This window comes from Gopherus evgoodei, chromosome 2 (assembly GCF_007399415.2).
Source record: "Gopherus evgoodei ecotype Sinaloan lineage chromosome 2, rGopEvg1_v1.p, whole genome shotgun sequence".
Taxonomy (NCBI): Eukaryota; Metazoa; Chordata; order Testudines; family Testudinidae; genus Gopherus; species Gopherus evgoodei.
In genome coordinates, this window is record NC_044323.1 from 192,528,386 (window position 1) to 192,549,449 (window position 21,064).

The window sequence follows — 21,064 nt, forward strand, 5'->3', positions numbered from 1 at the left end:
TTTTGCTGTTTTAGTTTCTTTTGCTTTTTTGGTTGCTGCTTTTTTAAGACTTGCTAGCTCATAAGTCTGCTTCTTTGAAAAGTGATATTTGTATATTTGTTAATATTTTTCATAGCAGCAGACTTGCTAGCTAGCTGGGAGGTAGTGAAAAGTGATAACATACAAATATCAATATTCACAACAGACTTACTCAGCCATGGCAAGCTGGGGAACAAATTAAGCCATGGATGAGGAGATCCAGGGCTGTCCCTAGTTATTCTGGGTCCTACGCAGCCCCCCTGGGCGGGGGGGGGGGTGGGTTGGCTTGGGAGGCAGAAGGAACCGCCCCCCACCACTCACCAGTGGCGTGGCTGGGGCCAAGTCACTGCACTTCCCACCACTGGTGAGTGCAGGCCTGGCCCTGCTGCAGTGCCTTAAATTTCCTGGTGCCCTACACAGCTGCATACTTTGCATATGAGCAAGGACAGCCCTGAGGGCATTGGTGTGGAGCCAACAGGGGCCAAAGGTGATGGAGGTGGGTTGGTGAGCCCATGGCCAGCACCCACTGCCACGTGGCTGGACACCACAGCCAGAACCCAAAATCCAGTGGCCAGAGCCCGGTGACCACTACCACACAGCCAGGGTCGGAATGCATGGCTGAAACCGGGGCTGGAGAATGCAGCAGGGGGCAAGGGCAAATGGAAAGGGGTGGTTAGCCTGCCGTCGCTACCACTGGGTGGCCGGGGCTGGGACTGGGGTTGGATCTGGATCTGGATCCCTGGAGCCAGAACCTGAAACCTTTCAGCCAGAGATGGAGCCCGCCACCATGTGGCCATAACCCAGGGCCAGGGGAGGCAGCCGGAGCCAGGGTGGGATTGAGCTGGGGGACAGAGCCAGGTGATGGCACCAGTCATCCCACCACCCCAGGGCTGAAGCTGGAAACCCAAGTCCCACTGCATCTGACAACATGGGGAACTCAAATCAGCTGCCTTCTCCTCTGGCATCTGTGGCTCCAGAGGAGCGTAGGAAGGGAGAGGGGATGCCGCTTTGTCCCTGCCCCGCCCCGTCCCGTCCCCCCATCACCACCCAGGTGGCTGTGGCCACACGAAAATAGAAACACTGTCCTAAGATATGCCTTCCAGTAACCAGACAGTTACATTTACTGTCAAAGCAAGCTTCTTGGCTAGGATGTGCATATGGATTTTTTGTTTACTTGTTTGTTTTACGATTAATTAGCATTACCATTGTGCTTAGGAGCCCCAGTTAAGGAGCAGAACCCGACTGTGCAAGGCACTGTGACAAAGAACAAAAAATCGTCCCTGCCCCAAAGAGCTTATAATCGAAATATAGGACAAGAGACGACAGATGGATACTGACAGACAGTCCAAGGAAACAGAGAGAGATGGGATATATAGATAGATATCAGAGAGAGAGACAGACAGACACAGCCCAACGGACAGAGAGAATATCAACTCCTATCCCCAAAAAGATATAAGTGAATGTGAGTGTTGCAGGGGAAAATATGCTTTTCAAACAGTATTCACACTGTTTAAAACAGAAAAGTAAATCCCTTGACCTTACAGTAATAATGTTATAACTTGTATAAACAAAAAAGCCATTTGGCTGCCTTTATTGTTATCTGAGCAATTCCTCTCAAACTGCTTTCCAACATTCAATTTCTATCCCAACATTACCCCCAAAGCATGCTAAGAGCATTATATATCCAACTGCATTGAGACAAAATATGACAAGTCTCATTTGCTATGGTCATTTTTAGAACCAAGCAGCTATTACTAGGTTTGGTTGGCTTGGTTTTTCCCAAATCCTTGGAATTCAAAATGCATCAAAGTAATATTTGAGAATTAGAGAGACAGAGTATAATAGATAAAACTGCAGGTAAATGTCACTTTAAAAACTGAAGTTGTTAGGAATAGGAGGTTACAGCCACTCCTTGCAGAACACTGTCCCTGGACTTGCATCAGGTGAGCTGATAATTCCACTGGTGCTACATCAAAGACAAATGTCTACAGGAAGCCTGTGTTCAGCATTTCGTGTTATGCTACCAAATATAGTAAAGGTCTCGTGTACAGTCAAGTATGAGGAGTCATGTAAGCTGATGATGTCATGAGACCATGAACCACAGGAAAAAGTAACGAGTCTGCTCTGAATATGCCCATAAGGTGATGAACACTTGCTGGATGCAAGCAAATTTTTCCTTTAGAAGGAACATCCTGGCTTCTACTGAGTTCAGTACTGCACCTATAAAATATTCTTTGTGAGGGAGTTGGAGACTAAACTATTCCATTTTATTTGCAGCCTCATGAGTGGAACAAGCTTCCAGTAGTGGCAAGGGCTCATACCAAGTCCTGTTTTGTCTTGTTTTTTAAAAGCCATTCATACCTGTGCACATACTTGTATATCTCAATATCTGAGAATAAGATGCCACTGTAACGAGGCATTTGTGAAAATGACTGCTGACAGCCCAAAGGGAACAATCTTGAATTCAAAAGCATCTATCTCCTAAAGAAGAATCTCATTAATCTATACTGCAGGAGTGGCAAACCGCAGCTCACAGAACATATTTGGCAATTTTACAGTTAAAGCGTGGCTCGTGGAGCCCCATGCTCCCTCATTTCATTCTCTGCCGAGCAGACTGGGGGAAGAGAGTTCAGGGCTTCTGCCCTGCAGCAGAGAAGTGGGGCTAGATCTTCTGCCAGAAATGAGGGATGCTGGGTGGGGGGCCGCAATTTAAAGTTCCCCCCCCAACAGCTTGAGTGAACCTCCCCAGGCACATCCCCTCCTCTTCCACTCACTGGTCCCTCCCTGCAGCTCCCAGGTGTTAGCTTCGCCTGGAGAGGCAGCAGCAAACAGCTGCAGGAAGGAACCACTGCTTTAGCTCCAGGGGGAGGCAGCAACAAAAGCAGCAGCTCTCCCTATAGCTCCCAACTGTTTGCCACTGCCTCGCCCCACAGCCACAGCTTCCCTCTTGCCGGTTCCAGCAGCTGCTGTGCAGGGAGGGGGCTTGGCTGCACCATGTGACTGAGCAGGGCAAGCAAGCCTTGCTAAAAAACGGGGGGGGAGGTGTTATGTGACCTCATTTCACCTCTGGCTTCAGCCCCACGGGGCACGTCTACTGGGACTCAGCCTCGCTCCTGTTGAAGCTCCAAGACCCGACAGGCGCCTCCCATGGGGCTGAAGCCCCAAGCCCCAGCAGGCGCACTCCAGCTCTTGAACTTCTGAAGACTGTCACATGGGTGTCAAAGGGTCAATACGTTTGACCACCCCTGCTCTAGTGGTTCTTCCTAAAGGTGAGAATCCTGAATTTTGATATCTTTAAATACCTGTTCAGGTTTCTGAAGTCCAGAAAGAGTCTTAGACCATCCACCTTCGTGGGTGATGAGGAAATACCAGGAATTTTGTTCTCAATAGATTAGGAAGACTCCTTTTATGGATTCCCTTGACAGCAGAGAGTCCACCTTCTATAGGAAGACAGTCTCATGAAATGAGTCTTTAAGGAGAAGGGGAGCGAGGAAAAAAGTGAGAGCTAGGACCTGGTGCAGAAGTGACTGGAACATTCATTGTGGGTGATCTCTAAAACTCAGCAATAGAAATCAAGCACCAGGTACTGTAAAAGAATGCCAGATGAAGACTAAGGGAGGGCATAGAAGAAAATGGTTACTATCTCTACTATAACTGTTGTTCTTTGAGATGTGTAGCACATATCTATTCCACTTCAGTTTTGTGCACACCAAGTGCACTGTAGCCGGAGAGTTTTCCTGAGCATTACCCATCAGGGAAGCATGTGCAACAAGTATCTCCTCATGTGTCCACGTGAGAGAATAAAATGTAGAGCTGCCCTAGCATCCCCTTAGCTCTTTCACACTGAATCCTAACCTACCAGACTTCAAAGCAGAGGAAAGGACAGCAAGGTGTAGAATGGGCACATACAACACATCTCTAAAAACAGTTACAGTACAGGTATGCACCCAAGTGATTGCACATGTCTATTCTAGAGCTGTCAAGCAATTTAAAAAAATAATTGTGTTGTTAAACAATAGAATACCATTTATTTAAATATTTTTGGATGTTTCCTACATTTTCAAATATATTGATTTCAATTACACAGTATACAAAGTGTACAGCAATCCTTTTATGTTTATTTTTGTTATAAATATTTACACTGTGAAAAACAAAACAAATAGTATTTTTCAGTTCACCTAAGACAAGTACTGTAGCGCAATCTCTTTATCATGAAAGTTGAACTTACAAACGTAGAATTATGTACCAAAAAAACTGTTAAAAAAATAAAATGCATGACTTCAGAGCCTCCCAAGTCCACTCAGTCCTACTTCTTGTTCAGCCAATTGCTCAAACAAGTTTGTTTACATTTGCAGGAGATAACGCTGCCTGCTTCTCGTTTACAATGTCACCGGAAAGTCAGAACAAGCATTCACATGGCACTGTTGTAGCTGGCATCACAAGATATTTACGTGCCAGATGCGCTAAAAATTCATATGTCCCTTCATGCTTCAATCACGATTCCAGAGGACAAACATCTATGCTAATGATCATAGAATCATAGGACTGGAAGGAACCTTGAGAGGTCATCTAGTTGAGTCCCCTGCCCTCATGGCAGGACTAAGTATTATCTAGACCACGGGTTCTGCTCGGTAACGATCCGAAGCAGTGCAGACCAAGTATGTTCATTTTCATCATCATGAGTCAGATGCCACCAGCAGAAGATTGATTTTCTCTTTTGGTGGTTTGGGTTCTGTAGTTTCCGCATCAGAGTATTGCTCTTTTAAGATTCTGAAAGCATGCTCCACACCTTGTCCCTCTCAGATTTTGGAAGGCACTTCAGATTCTTAAACTCTGAGTTGAGTAGTGTAGCTATCTTAACGGTTAACTTTTTAAATAATATTTACATTCCTAATCTGCAGTGAAAGTGTTCTTAAAACAACATGTGCGAGGCCATCATCCAAGACTGCTATAACATAAAATATATGGCAGAATTTCCATAAAACAGAACAGGAGACATACAATTCTCCCCTCAGGAGTTCAGTCTTAAAATTAATTAATGAAGTGTTTTCTTTTTTAAAACAAGCATCATCAGCATGGAAGCATGTCCTCTGGAACGGTGGCCAAAGCATGCAGCGGCATATGAATGTTTAGCATATCTGGCGTGTAAATACCTTGCAATGCTGATTACAAAAGCGCCATGTGAATGCCCATTCTCACTTGCAGGTGACATTATAAATAAGAAGTGGGCAGCATTATCTCCCATGAATGTAAACAAATTTGTTTGTTTTACCAGTTGGCTGAACAAGAAGTAGGATCGAGTGGACTTGTAGGCTCTAAAGTTTTACACTGTTTTGTTTTTGAGTGCAGTTCCATAACCCAAAATATATATATATATATACACACACTCATACGTAAGTTGCACTTTCACGATAAAGAAACTGCACTACAGTACTTGTATGAGGTAAAGTGAAAAACACTATTTCTTTTATCATTTTTACTGTGCAAATTTTTGTTATTTTTTATTAAGTGAGCACTGCACACTTTGTATTCTGTGTTGTAATTGAAATCAATATATTTGAGAATGTAGAAAAACATCCAAAATATTTAATAAATTTCAATTGGTAGTCTAATGTTTAACAGTGCCAGTAAAATGGCAATTAATCACAGGTTTTTTTGAGTTAATTGTGTGAGTTAACCATGATTAATCGACAGCCCTATTTCATTTTGAATGCAAAAATTCCAGAAAGACTGTCTGTCAGGAGGCTGTCAAGTTGATCTGCCTCTCCTCTCTCCCCTCTCCCTCAGGTAAAACATTGCTGTCATATTGTCTGTAAGTACTTGAACATACTTGCCCTTTCTCTGGTTGAGAAAAATCTGGCAGAAAAACTCTGAAAATTGCCCTCAATTATACAACATTGATGTGTATGGTTTGTTTGCCCACAGATCTTGAGCTTGCAAGAGATACAGATGTGCACCTCAGCCCAAGGAAGATATGACTCCGGTCATGGACACAGCAGGAAGGGAAGAGGAGGAGACAAAGAGACATCGAACTGGACTCTCCACTAGTTCAAGGAAGATGGCACACTTGCAGGTCTGTGAATTAATGCGTCCAGAGGGTGAGTTAATGGACAGGAGATTAATTTTAACCAGCCTTAAATTCATCTCAGGTATAGCTTGGCATGCTGAGTCACCTACATGCAAGCAGCCACATGTCCTAAAAGTTGCATCCAGTTTCTCATCATTGTTTGTGGATAAGGATGGAAGAATCTGCATAATTCCAGGATCACTTGAAAGCTGACTTGACGAAGGTATGCCACTGTTGATGTTGAATCTAGCAATGCTTTGATAAACTCGATTCTCTGCACCAGAAAGAGACTGTATAATCAGGCCCAGAAGGTCAAATAGAATCTGAATTGCTCTGATGCCTTCTGTTGTCTGGAATTCCACCAAATAAGCCAGTCATCCAAACAGAGGTATGGCTGAATAGCAATTCTGTGAAGAAGGGCAGCTACTCCAGCCATGCATTTGATAAACACTCTGGGAACTGATGACAGACCAAAGGGGAGAAACCTCCTCTGGTGTGATGAATGGCCACACAAAAGCAGGCATCTGGAGGAAGAGAGCAGCATACCAATCTTCAAGATTGGGTGATGGGATTAAGGAATACAAGGATATTGTACAAAACTTTCTTATGTATTTGTTTAAGTTTTGTAGGTCTAAGGTGGGCCTTAGCCAGCATCCCCCCGCCCACCCACCCCACACACACACTTTCATTTCTGTGTAAGGAAACATCTCAAATAAAAATCTCTCCTCCAATACAGTGGGGAAGAACCACTAATATGAGAAGGATCCTGGTGAGGGACAGTGAAGGGGAATGGGAAGCAGATCTAGTTTTTTGCTGTAACATGTAGCCCAGTTCCACAGTGCTTAGAACACATTTGTTGGTAGTGATGGCTTTCCAGGCACCCAGGAAATCAGATAGTCTGTTTCCAAATGGAGGTGAAGAAAAAGAAGATCCCCGATAATGAACATGTTGCTCTCGACTGAGCACTGCTTTGATGTAGTAGGGTGCTGTTCCAAGATTGAGATATGTGCTTCCTTCCAAATATGTCCAGCTATCTTTGAGGGTAACCGGATTGCCTCTGATTGCTGGAGAGGGGAGCTCAGGGTGTCTCCAGTCATATTGTGGATGTCTGGCAGATAAATTGCTGAAATTTCTATCTGATAGAGAATGAATCAGTTCCACAGTAAAAACAAACAATCATCAGATGCATGGAGTGAAAAATACAGTAAGCAGTATATATATTACAGTACATGAAAAGATGGGAGTTGCCTGACCAAGTAGCGGGGTCAGTGCTAATGATGCCAATTTAATCCAGGATCTAGAACAAGCCTGACAGTTTCTTTCATTAACTGCATCCACTCCCAGAAAATTAGGAGTGGGATGGGAGAAAAAATGCTCTATCCCCTTGGCCAGAATGTAGTATTTTTTAACTGTCAGTTTGCAGGGTTTGCCATAAGGTGCATGCAGTTGATAACAGTGCTTCTTCAATCAGCAGGGCAATTTTTATCTGGGAGCTGATATTTAAAATGTCCATCAGGGAATGCTGAGACTCCTGAACTTCTTCTAATGGGGTCTGGAAGGATTCCACCAGACGTTTCTTTTCCTGGGAAGCCCTGACATGGGCATGACATGCCCTTTTTAAAAAAAAAAAAAATCTATTTTGGGTCCCAATGCCAGAAGATTCCCAAGTGCTCTGAGGGAATAAGGAGATTTACTCCTTTTTTCCTTCTAATTAACACAGATTAAACTATTCTATAGTAACTGTATACATTAAAAACCGAGAAAAACATATATATAACAAATTGGTCAGCTACCTAAAATTTAGGAGTAGCTCCTAGACATGAATAAGGTCACTTCCGTGATGGCAGAAAAGAAACTAGGACAGTTGAGAGGAGTTTGAACTCCTATATACAGACTCAGGCATCTGAACTATGACACCTCATGCGCATACCAAATGAAAACTTTTCTGAAAGAGATTTGCATATATTTGCTTATGGAAGTGCAACCCGACGAGTGGGAATACAGAGGCTCTTGAAGAAGAGTCCTCTTATCCGACTCAACAGCAAATGTCAGCAACAACAATCTTAAAGAGAGGGTCTCAGAAAATGCAGTTAAGCAGAATGTATCAAATACAACAATGATATTTGAAAGAAAGTCTTATTCAGTTATTTTCAGGGGTTGTCAAATCAAAGAAATGTAGGGTTGGAAGGGACAGTAAAAGGTCACGTAGTCCATCAAGTCATATTGAAGCAGAACCAAATATACCTAGACCACCCCGGCAGGTGTTTGTATAACCTGTTCCTAAAACCATACAACGAAGAGGATTCCATAGCCGTCCTCGGTAACCTATTCTAGTATTTAACAATCCTTATAGTTCGAAAGTTTTTCTTGATACTTAACCTAAATCTCCCTTGCTGCAGACTAAGCTGTTCTATTTTCTTGTTCTATCTTCAGCAGACATGGAGAACAACTGATCACCATCCCTTTTGTTACAGCCTTTAACATATGTGAAGTCTGCTATCAGGTCTCCTGTTAGTTGTCGTCTTCTAAAAACTAAAACAGTTTTTTTTTTTTTTTAATATATAAAACCTTTGCTCCTTTTATCATTTTTTGTTGCTCTCCTCTGGATATTCTCCATCTATCCATATTTTTCCTGAAGTGTGGTGCCCAAAACTGGACACAATACTCCAGCTGCATCCTCAACAGTATCAAGTAGAGAGAGACAACTACTTCCCATGTGTTGTGTTACAAAAAAAGGCTAATATTCTAGAGGTTAATACATCTAAGAATATTAGCTGTTTTTGTAACTACATCATATCGTTGGCTCTTATTCAGTTTGTGATTCACTAAAACCCCCAGATCCTTTTCAGCAGTACTACTGCCTAGCTAGTTATTTCCCATTTTTATTTGTGCATTTGATTTTTCCTTCTGAAGTGTAATACTCTGCACTTCTCTTTACTGAATTTCATTTTGTCAAGCTTCTTTTGAATTCTAATCCAGTACTCCAAAAAACTTTCAACACCCTTCCAGCTTGGTGTCATTCATAATTTTTTAAAGCATACTCTCCACTTCCTCATCCAAGTCATTAATGAAACTCTTAAATAGTACCAGATCAGAACAGATCACTGAAGAGCGCCCTAGACATATCCTCCCAGTTTGACAGCAGACCATTGATGACTATTCTTTGAGCCATAATTGATGTCTACCATAAGAGGAGAATATGAGGGGCTTGATTTGCAAAAGTGTTGCACACCCAGAATTCCAACTGAAGTTAATGATACTCAGCAAATTTGAAAAAATCAGGCCTGAAAGTTATTGGACCGCAGGGCGGAAGGGGTTGCAAAAAGATATAGCTGTTTTCCCCTATGAAATAAAAGGGAGTTCATTTGGTAAGACATCTTCAGTACTTCTATGCTCCATCATTCGTCTTTAACACATTTTCCTACTGCATGCACCGACTCTTCGTAAACTTGAATTTTCTCACACTGTTCTGTACAAACATAGCTAGTTCTTTTAAGGCCTCAGAAGAAACACACAAGAAATACATGAAGAGTTCTAATACCATCTGAAGGAGAATCATATCTATTAAAAATATCCAATTTTATTACATTTTTAAAGTCACTAGCATAGCATAGGAAATAAGTTAAGTTTACCGTTGTAACATGAGATGCTTCTGTAGTAGTGCTTGCTGAGTTCTGTGGACCACCCATATGCATCTTGCTGATGTGAGTATTTAAGCTGCCTAAACTTTTGAAAACACAGCTACATTCTGTACAGTTATAGGTAGGGCCATTCTTCACCTTAAGGAATAAAAAAAACAAAACGTTTTTTTCCCCAAGATTTTTCAGTTGTAATTTTTTCTTTATTTATAAACACAATAAATATACTATAGTTTTAGACAAGTTTCTTTTAAATGAGCTATTTCTTCCATGCTATTTACCTCCAGCTAACAGAACAATTGAGTATCACGTTTTGGACCAAGGCCGTCACCATTTAGTGACATGACCATCATCTGTTGTCATGGGGAGCTTTTGTGGAACTTCAGGGTACGTCTACCCAGTAAAGAAAAATCCATGACTGGCATGTACCGACTGACCTGGGCGCGTAAGGCGTGGGCTGCGGGGCTCTGGGACCCACCCACCCTGCAGGGTTCTAGAACTTGGGCTCCAGCCCAAGGCCAGAAATCTACACAGCAACGAAACAGCCCTGAAGCCCAAGCCCCGTGAGCCCAAATCAGATGGAACAGGCCAGCTGCGAGTTGTTCTCTGCTGTGTAGACATACCCACAGAGAGTAAATTAATATGAAAAAGAAAAATGCCCTTGGCCAGTGGTTTTCCAGCTTTTTTCAACTCCATCTCATCCATGCATTTATACAGAAACAAAAATCCAATAAGGCAGTTTACAAATAAGAACAAGGTTCCTAACTGAAGAGGATAACCCAAATAATGTACAGATGAAAGACTGGAAATGGAAAGCAACAAAAGCAAGTGAATTAGTGGTGATGCTTAAAGAATACATCTTGTTCGTTTGCTTTTTTGCATTAGGTTTTGTTTTGGATTTCTTGTTTAAAGTTTTTTGTATTAGGTTTAGACTTTGGGGTAGTTTCTGTGTAGACCTTTTTCAAATTGTGCGTTCATCAAGGAATGGAAGATGGAGGTAGGGTGGACTTGGTTAGAGACAAATAGGGCTGCATGGAAGAAAGCACAAAGACTAAAATGAAAAGAACACAGGAAGGCGGGGGCAAGAAAATGTAATCTTGTAGCTTGAACAGAGGAAGTAAAGAAAAGATAAGAAAGCTAGGCAAGAGCTTGTAAAGGATTTTGAAGGCAGGGACAAAAAAATTGATAATTAAAGTCAGAAGAAGCCACTAAAGGGATTTGTAAAGAAGTTAAACGTGGCTGGAATGGTGGGTGAGGTAGATGTTCAGGTAGCAAGATTTGTACATATTGAAGGGGAGCAGGTCAAAATAAGGGAGGCCAAAAGAGAAGGAGGTTGCAGTAGTTGAAGCAAAAGACCAAAAAAATAAGGACAGACAAAAATTTTAGCAGAGGAAAAAGAATGATTTTTGAAGAGGATGTAAAGAAAAATGTTGATGGGCTATAGCAACAATAGTGACATGGTAGGAAGAAAGGAAAGAATGAGCTATCCAAATTATCCCAATGTTGCAAGTCTGTAAAAGAGTATGGAATGCATGACTGCCAACACAGTATAAAGCAGAGGGATGAAGTTCTGCTTTTCCCATGTTGAGCCAGAGCTGGTAGCAAGATATTCAAGAAGAGGATCAGAGAGAATAAGCCCACGTCCAGACTAACCCGCGGCATCGGCGGGTTAAAATCGATTGCTTGGGGATCGATATATCGCGTCTAGTCTGGACGCGATGTATCGATCCCCGAGCGTGCTTACATCGATTCCGGAACTCCATCAACCCGAACAGAGTTCCGGAATCAACACGGAGAGCCGCGGACATCGATGCCGCGCCGTCCAGACGGGTGAGTACCTCGATTTTAGAAATTCGACTTCAGCTACGTTATTCCCGTAGCTGAAGTTGCGTATTTAAAATCGATTTTAATACCTAGTCTGGACGTGGCCTTAGAAATACAAATACTAAATGGAGGAAGTAAGACTCATGAGCCATCATAGTAGAGTTGGTAGTTCGGGTCTCAAACTTTTTTACTGGCAACTCCTTTCACACAGAAAGCCTCTGAGTGGGACCCCCCAAATAAATTAAACACACTTTTTAATATATTTAACACCATTATAAATGCTGGGGGCAAGCGGGGTTTGGAGTGGAAGTAGACAGCTTGCCACCCCCCATGTAAAAACCTTGCGACCCTCTCAGGGGTCCCGATCCCCAGTTTGAGAACCCCTGTGGTAATTGAAGCAATGTGATCTGAGACTGGTCAAAGAGAGCGTGGAAGAAAAATAGGAGGGGCAAGTATATATTCTTGAGAAAATACCAGAGAATGTGAGAAAGAGAAAGTGAAGGATCTACCAAAGACGACACTAGAGGCAAGATCAGAACAAGGACTGCATAGCATGACAAGGCCTTTGGAAGAAAACGTTTCTAGGAGAGCATGATCAAATGATAGATCTTAGAATTGGGAATAGGGGAAAAAAAATCAATAAATGGGAATGTTTTAGGAGGATCCCACAATAGCCTGATGCTATTGAAGAAACTCATTGCTAATAAAGTTTTTACAGATGAAGTGGTAAATAATGAAGACCAGTCACAGAGATAGATCTGAATAACTTGACAAGTGGGGCAGAAATAAAATTGCACGTTAATACAGCAAAATACAACGTCATATATCAAACAACATAAAATAGTATGCCATATTTGTTTGATGGGGAACTGTATCCCAGAAAGCAGTGACTCTAAAGAGAACTTAGGGGACATGGTAGATAGTCAAACAAACATGAGCTCCCAATGTAGTACTGCAGATAAAAGGGTTAACACAATTCTTAGATGTTCAAATAGAAGAATAATAGTTGAAACTGAGAGGTGATACTATTTTGGCATTGGTGAGACAACTACTGTACTGGAGTGCCATATCCACTGTTTTGCAGTCCATAGTAACACTCGCCACTTTTGTAAAAAAAAGGCAGAAGAGTGATTTGAGGTCTGAAAAACACACCTTAATGAGAGACTTAAAAAGCTTAATCTAGTTAGGTTATTTACGCAACGGTGACCAATGGCTTCTTTAACAATTTAACTACTCAATCATAAGCCAGTTCGTTTATAAGCCGACCACCCCGAACCCCAATGGATAAGTAAAAATGGAAAACATTTCTGACCCGTTCTTAAACCAACCCTATAATTCAGGAGTCAGCAAACTTTGGCTCCCGGGCCATCAGAATAAGCCGCCGGTAGGCTGAGATGGTTTGTTTACCTCCAGCGTCCACAAGCACGGAGGTAAACCTATGTAAACAAAGTGTCCCGGGACAGCAACTGGTGAGGAAATTTTTTGGGGGGGAGAAGCTGGGGGTCAGGCAAGTAACCCCTGTGACCAACTCCCACATGACCCCACTCCTAGCCCAGGACCACCATCACTCTCCCCACCCCATCCCTTCTCACCTTATCTGTGGAGGGCCAGGAAGGATGTCTCTGGCCTGGCTGGAGCTACTCCAGCAGGCTGGGCAGCATAGCCATAGCCTGCTCCGGTGAGTCAGACCAGGTGGCGCGGCCACAGCATATTCCAGCGGCCTGAGCCGGGTAGCATGGCTGCAGCACGCTCCGGCAGGCCGGGCAGCGCTGCCACAGCCTGCTCTGGGGGGCAAGGCCAAGGGGCACAGCTGCAGTCTGCCAGTCCCAGAGCTGCAGCTGCTTCGAAGGCTGGGGGGAGAGCAGCGTGGCCAGAAGCAGAGAGACTCTGGCCCCATCTCTTCCCTTCTGGCTCTGCTGGTTGTGCTACCTCTCCTTGCTCCCTCTGTTGCAGGGAGGGCTGTGTTCCACCTCTCCCTCTCTATACCCGTTCATAAGCCGACCCCCTTCTCTGGTGCTTCCCTTTTTTACTAAAAAAAAATTCAGCTTATAAACAAGTATATACTGTATACCAGTCTTGAAACACATACAGTTCCATCTATGCAACTTCCCAGCATAGATGCAGCTATCCCGGTATAACAGTGCTTCTGTTGTTACAGCTTATCTCCCTGAGTTTACCAAAATAAGCTACAATGATATAGCCACTTTTATACCAGAACAGATAACTGAGTCCACACTAGGGAGTTGCACAAAATTATATCTGTTTCAAAACTGATATAATTAAATTGGTTCAAAACCTGTGTGCAGACAAACCCTAAATCAAAGTCTACAAGTAGCTAAATATGCAGAAGTCTAGCAGACAAATTGAAAACACGATCTATTAGCTGGAAGCTAGAAAAATTCAACTGGCACAAATTTTTAAACAACCAGGGTAATACACCATTGGAATAGTTGGACAGATTCTCCATCACCTGAAGCCTTTAAACCAAGATCAAGTTTCTTTCTAAAAAGATATGTTCAACCACAAGTTGCTGGGATCAGTGCAGAAACTGGCTAAAGTCGTATAGCCAGTATTATGCAGAAAGTCAGACTACATGATTATAACATCCTTTTTGAATTTAAGATCTCTGAATATATGTGTCAAGAGACCATAAAGAAAAAAGTCAGAATGAGTTTGTATCTTCCATGATCGTTTATTTTGCTCCAACTGTAACCCAGAAAGTCCCTTCTAATAGCTATCACTCATTTCCTGGTATTGATGAGCAGAGAGGTATTGTCTGGGTTTGAAATCTCTGCCTGGTTGTCTTATCTTATAGTTTGGAAAAGCTGCCGGTTATATCTTTACCCATTTGTATTTTCAATTATATGAAAGGCAGCTAGAGCCAAAGTTAGTTTAAAAAAAATACAAATTGTAATAAATACAATTATCTTAAATTATTCAGCTGATACAGCATTAACTAATATACTTGAAAGATAAAGAGTAAATGAATCCTCTGCTACTAATAAAAAAAATGTTAACTCAGATTAATGATTTTAGCAAGTCTAAATTACTATATCAAATTGAGCAAAACTGATCATTAATCTCTGTTTCAGCATATAATCCATGTTGGGTGCAGGCAACAAGGTACAACGTTGGAACACGATGTAATATAAATACGGTAGTGTACCTATTGGGTTTCTGGGAAGTGGGCGGGCAGAAGCCCGCCCACTGCTAACAGTTTCCACCCCCCCACCCAAGCCTAAGGGGAGGATCCACAGGACCTCAAAAACCCAACTGAGTTCGGGGGACAACTAATAAAAGAACAGGGACAGGAGTGCGATCAAAGGGTCAAAAAGAGGGAGCCTGACGGGGACACCGATAAATAGGGTAGTGTATCTATTGGGTGTCTGGGAAGTGGGCGAGCGAAGCCCACCCACTGCTAAAGGATCCTCCCCCAGCCGAAGGGGAGGAACCACAGGGCCACAGAACCCACTGAGTTCGGGGGACAACTAATAAAAGAACAGGGACAGGAGTGCGATCAAAGGGTCAAAAAGAGGGAGCCTGACGGGGACACCGATAAATAGGGTAGTGTATCTATTGGGTGTCTGGGAAGTGGGCGAGCGAAGCCCGCCCACTGCTAAAGGATCCTCCCCCAGCCGAAGGGGAGGAACCACAGGGCCACAGAACCCACTGAGTTCGGGGGACAACTAATAAAAGAACAGGGACAGGAGTGAGGTCAAAGGGTCAGAAGGAGGGAGCCTGACGGGGACACCGATAAATAGGGTAGTGTACCTATTGGGTGTCTGGGAAGTGGGCGAGCGAAGCCCGCCCACTGCTAAAGGATCCTCCCCCAGCTGAAGGGGAGGAACCACAGGGCCACAGAACCCACTGAGTGCGGGGGACAACTAATAAAAGAACAGGGACAGGAGTGAGGTCAAAAGGTCAGAAGGAGGGAGCCTGACGGGGACACCGATAAATAGGGTAGTGTAGCGTGGTGGTTACCCACTCCTGCCCTGAGAGGCTTAGAACAGCCCAGCAGAGGGCTGTGGCTAGGGTAAGCAGCTCCCAGGCTGATTGGGGAAGTAGGCACAGCTGACAGCCATGCCCCAAACAGACCACAGCTGGCCCCTATAAAAAGGCTTTGAGCCAGGAGCACAAACAGTCTCTCTCTGCCTTCAGAGGGAGAGGGGCCTAGCTGCTGGTAAGCTCAGGGTGCCTAGTGTGAGGCAGGGCTTGGGAAAGGCCAGAGGGGCTGGGGAGCTCCAGGCTGGCAACTCCCCAGGCTGCAGGGTCTTGTCCAAGGCCCCACAGAGGCACTGGGTTGCAGAGAGAGGCAGCAGGTCCAGACCCAACCTTGACTACGATGAGTGGCTGACACTGCAGTCTGCCTCAGGACATGGGGGCAAGTTTGTGACTGGCAGTAGCCTATGACTGAGGCGAGGTAGGAATAGGGGGTGGGGGTTCCCCTGGGTGGGGAGATCCTGAGACTGTGGGGGTATTGCCAGGGGGCAGCACCCCAAACACGAGGGATACAGGAGCCAGTGGCAGCAGGACACCAGCCTATAGAGGGTGCTCCAGAGACTAGAAGAGCTAATTCCCTGGACAACCAGCAGGAGGTACAGCGGGGGCGAGTCATGCATCGCTACAGGTAAGTTAAATACTCAGAGGAAAAGGTTAAAAATTGATAAGCAGTATATTTAACAGCAATCATATTAACAACAAAATTGCATTTACCTCTGAATGAACTCTCTGCACATGAGACTGAAGATTGCCTTTTTGAGAAAAGGCTGCTGGACAAAAGGCACAAGCATGGGGTTTTTCACCAGTATGCTTAATCATGTGTGTCTGTAATGCCCCCTTTTGGTTAAAGGCTTTCCCACATTCACTACATGTAAATGGTCTTTCACCTAAAAAAAAAATAATAATAAAAATAAATCCATTACCAATAATGACATTATGTATTAGAGAGAAAATGCCATCATAAGCAAAGCACATTACATGTACAGTAAGTCTACCATCTGTTGTCATTGCATCTAATTCAATCATTAAACTGTCTATTTGTTCTTATTTGGATGTAGCGTGCTAGCATAGCTTATTTGGTTTTCAAAAATATCACTTACAACGTTACCTTTTAATGTTTGTTATCCAAAAAATATTTTTTCCTTTTTTAAAAGATTAGAATTTAGATGCTGCTTTCTAGTATATGAGGCCTTTTTTAGAGTGACTAGATGACCTAACTAGCAATTCAGATTTTAGAAAATACTGAAATTGCTTCTATGGCCCTACAGGCTAATTTTTTTCCTGAAAGTGCTTGAAGACAGTGGCTAACAATGAAACAATGGTAACTATGGCGCTCTCTGGCGAGATGCTGTACAGTTATAAAGAATGTATTTTCTAAAAATAATGATTTATTTTTATTACATTTGTACAGCACCTAAATAGTGTTTGGGGCCCTACTGTGTTATCTATTGATTTATCTACTGAATCAAATTAACCTTGCTTATTCAGATATGCTATAAGTGGTTAGAATTTAGTGACTAACCCATTTCACGGGCAGTCATTTCACTGAGATCATATCCTCTCTCCCCCACGCGTCCAACCAACACATACACACTTTTTATTCTTCCTAGTGAACTGCAAATTTCTGTAAGTTCAAAGGATTTAAGGACTCCTGTTCTCTCCATGAAGTACAATCTAGTTTCTTAAACTTACATTAGAATATACAAGTATGTAGAACAATAAATTCAAAACAGAATGAACTCAACAGGAAAATAACTTTTCAATTAACCTTCAGAAATATGACAATGAATTGTGAGACTACTTTCAAAATCAGTTGCAAGAGTGACCTCTTGTGTTTTCTCTTCTGGATCTTCAATATATAAAACCTAAAATGGATATCCCTATTAAAAAGTGAACTGACACCACAATTCTAGGAGTAAGTTTGATGGATAATTCATGTTCCCCTTTTCAGTAAACTAAGCTGTCAACATGTACTATGGCTGTTATATTAAGGAGATGGGTACAGAGTGGAAATGGTTGGGAATATTACCAATGTGATTCACCTGTATTCTCCTAGAAGTTACCAAAAAAAAGTTCATTTATTCCTGCTGTGTATTGTCATCAGGAATAAGATATCTACATGAGTATGAATAGTTAACCTCTGCAATTTTTGGTAATGACTACATTTAGAGCCCAATGCATGGCAGAACTATGTTGAAATGTATATATTTCTAGCTCTGTTTAGCCATAAATAGGGCCCTTCGGTTTCTGTTTTTACTTTATTTAATTTTTCCCAGGAATATAATCGACTTTATTACTACAACAAGAAAAATAGCTGAAAATTGATGCAAAAATTAATTTTTCTGGGGAAATAGTGTTTATTTTGGTGGACAGGAGGAAGTATTCAGCAGATTAATGCTCTGATTAATGGAATTCAATGTGGTTTCAAATGTGTATGTGGTGGGCATTAGATTCATCAGTACATTCAAATGCACATGTACTCCAGAGCTTGCATGCATGCCTGTTTATTGTGTGTATCTTCTAGGCTAATATGTATCCTTATTTCAACTGGCAACTTTGCATATACACAGACTAATGCATTATAATACATATCTCATGCAATTTATTATTTTTATAATTACTGTTTATATATTAATGATACAAAAGTAGGGTGAAATCAGAAAAAAAATTTAAACCTGAATTTTTTCAGTAAAAATCAGTTTAAACTGATTACGAAGGATCTTAGCCACAAAATCCCTGAAAATATACAATATAGTGTAGCAGGCAGACAGCCTACAAGGATAGCTAAAGCGCTTTTACTGCCCCATTCATCTCAATGTGTTAAGTCTGAAACCTAAATATAAGAATGTAAACGTAAACATCTATTTATTTCAGTGTTGATAATTTTAGCAGAAACATTGAGCTAATGTACCTATCCTACAATTCTAAAGTGCCTCCCACTCATCCTCCCTCCACCAACACCTTCAGGTTCACCGTTGACAATTTCAGCAATGCCGTTATACCTGAAGAAATCAACAGAAAAAATTTAAAATGTGGCAATGTCTTTAAATAAACAGACGTAACAAAAATAAAAATGAGACTCTATATTACTATTCATTTTTCATGTTCCATGCTTAAAAAAGAGTCTGTACAGCTGTTGAAATATTTTCAGTCTGCCTCACCACTTACCTGTATGTATTCTAACATGTCGAGTTAACTGACTTGGTTTTTGGAATGTTTTTCCACAGTGCGGACATGAATATGTAAATCCACTTCTGTCAATATTTCGGTTGTAAGATCTAGTATTGGATACCCTGGAAACAGAGGAAGTAGTTACAAATAAAGACTTTTTATTCCCAGATTAAATATTTGAAAAAGATGACTTTTCATCACATCTACTTTTTAGGGAATTAAAGTAAATTTAGGTCAGAAATGCAGCTTCATTAACATTGTACAGCACAGGCTGTAGTTTTTTGCTAACATTATAGAACTAATCAACAGCTGCAGCACCAGTACTTTTTATTTTTTAACTCTTCTGCCTCCAACAGTCACTGATAATTCTGAATTTCTCTCTCCAATGACAGTGATGGATACTTCATGAACTATCTTAATACCTTCTTAGTGTAACTGGGTAGGTGTGATGGAGGACACTACCCAGCACACAACTTTTTAACGTTGTGGTAATTTAATAAGAAGAGAGAGAGCCTCTGTCACAGGATTAGGCTTTAAACACACCCTTAATTAAATTAATCTAGTTTGGTGGTGTTAGCAAGGTCCATACCTAAACCTCACAAATTTGAATATCTGGTATTCTCTGATCAGGTGATGAGAGAGACTAAGATGGTATGAAGCTGTTTTGCAAGATTCTATTATATGATTCTATTCTATTCTAATAAAATGTCTAGGATTTTGAAAACAGCAATCATAACAGTAAGTGGCAGATGAGCAAATTCAGTTCCTGACCTCGTAAATTTTGCAAGGTTGATATAGCAACTGCAGTATCTCTTCCTATTCTAAAAGAAAGTAGGACCTTCTCGTTCAAACATGCTTACTTTAGTGACAAAACTAACTTTTACCACTTTTTACTCACGTTAGCTGTTCTGGCTCTGCTAGACTAAGAAAAAGCAAGCTATATGCTGTTCCATTTCATGCATCATTACTACATCTGTCAATATCCAGTAGTTGAATGAACAATTTTAGAACACGGTTACACACTAAAGAAGGGTTTAGCGTGGCCTTCAGACTAATGAAGAAAAACTGAAGAATTCAGGTAAAGAGGGCCTAGATATTCACAACAAAATCAATCATCTGTCGTTTTACTGGTACTGCTGTGCATTCACTTAATCACAGTACAAACTTGAAAATCTGAAAAAGGACAACCTTTCAAAGATTTCTTTTCAGAAAAGAAATAATCCTAATACATAGAAAGGAAATGCTGTCTTTCATTGCAGGAACCACATATTAGGTTCCTTATCCATCTCTAATAAGTAACTGTCCTCAGTCTTTAAAAATTTGCAAACATTACAAGAAGGTAGGATTATTTTCCCAGTACAGTAACTGGAGTTCTTCAAGATGGATGTCCTAGGGGTGCTCTACGTGGGGTGCACATGCACCTTTGACCAGAGGACATGGAGGTCTGAGGCAAACAATTACCACTCAGTTCCTTCTCTACTACAAAATCCCACAAAGATCAGACTCCAGAGCAGAGGGAAAGGAGCATTCACAGGCATGGGTGTAGTTTGGGGGAGAGGCAATGCCTTGAGCAGGCACAGAATTTGCCTTCCCCTCCCCGCCCATGCAGGCCCCATTGGCCTGACTGGAGCTGCCATTCCAAAAATAGAAGTCAAACTACACCTGTGCCCATAGGTTCGCGTATCTCAAAGAATACCAGTTACTTAATGCTAAGTAATCTTTCTACTTCAAGTAGCGTCCCTCTTGTTACTTCACTTAGTGACTTCTGAGCAGTACTCTCTGAAAGAGGTGGGAGATTCTGAACCTGATCTAAAACTGTTTGAAGAACTACAGAACCAAAGGCAGCATCTTCTTGAGAAGCATTCACTAGGGCATAGTGTCTGGAGAAGGCGTAGACATAAACACACATTAGCAGCTCACGATATTTCCTCTATAGCAGGAGTTTTCAAACTGTGGTTCAGGACCCCAAATTGGGCTGCGACCACGTTTTAATGAGGTCACCAGGGCTAGCGTTAGACTTGCTGGGGCCTGGGGCCAAAGCCCGAGTCACACTGCCCAGGGCCAAAGCCTGAGGTCCAAAGCCCTGGGCAGCAAGGCTCAGGCTTCAGCCCTTGGTGGTGGGGCTCAGGCCTTGGGCCCTCCTGCCTGGGGCTGAAGGCCTTGGGCCCTCCAGCTGGGGTGGCGGAGCTCAGGCTTCAGTCCCCTCCCTCCTGGGGCCATGTAGTAATTTAGTTGTCAGAAGGGTGTCGTGGTGCAATAAAGTTTGAGAATCGCTGCTCAATAGCAGTGGCTCTCAAACTTTTTTTTTACTAGTGAGCTCTTTCACATAGCAAGTATGAGTGCGACC

General features: G+C 42.2%; 1 protein-coding gene across 11 annotated transcripts in view; it reads right to left on the bottom strand.

Moving 5' to 3' along the window:
• ZNF236 (zinc finger protein 236) overlaps window positions 1-21,064 on the bottom strand; it is a 194,944-nt gene that overhangs the window by 151,298 nt on the left and 22,582 nt on the right. For all 11 annotated transcript variants that reach the window (XR_003999074.1, XM_030552614.1, XM_030552613.1 and 8 more), the window contains exons 5-7: window positions 18,715-18,839; window positions 16,261-16,433; window positions 9,718-9,864 (exon numbers count right to left, since the gene is read on the bottom strand). Coding sequence is in view for 10 of the 11 variants with exons in the window: in XM_030552614.1 (XP_030408474.1) it covers window positions 9,718-9,864; window positions 16,261-16,433; window positions 18,715-18,839 (445 nt within the window). In the remaining variant the exon portion in view is untranslated. The remainder of the gene's footprint in view (window positions 1-9,717; window positions 9,865-16,260; window positions 16,434-18,714; window positions 18,840-21,064) is intronic.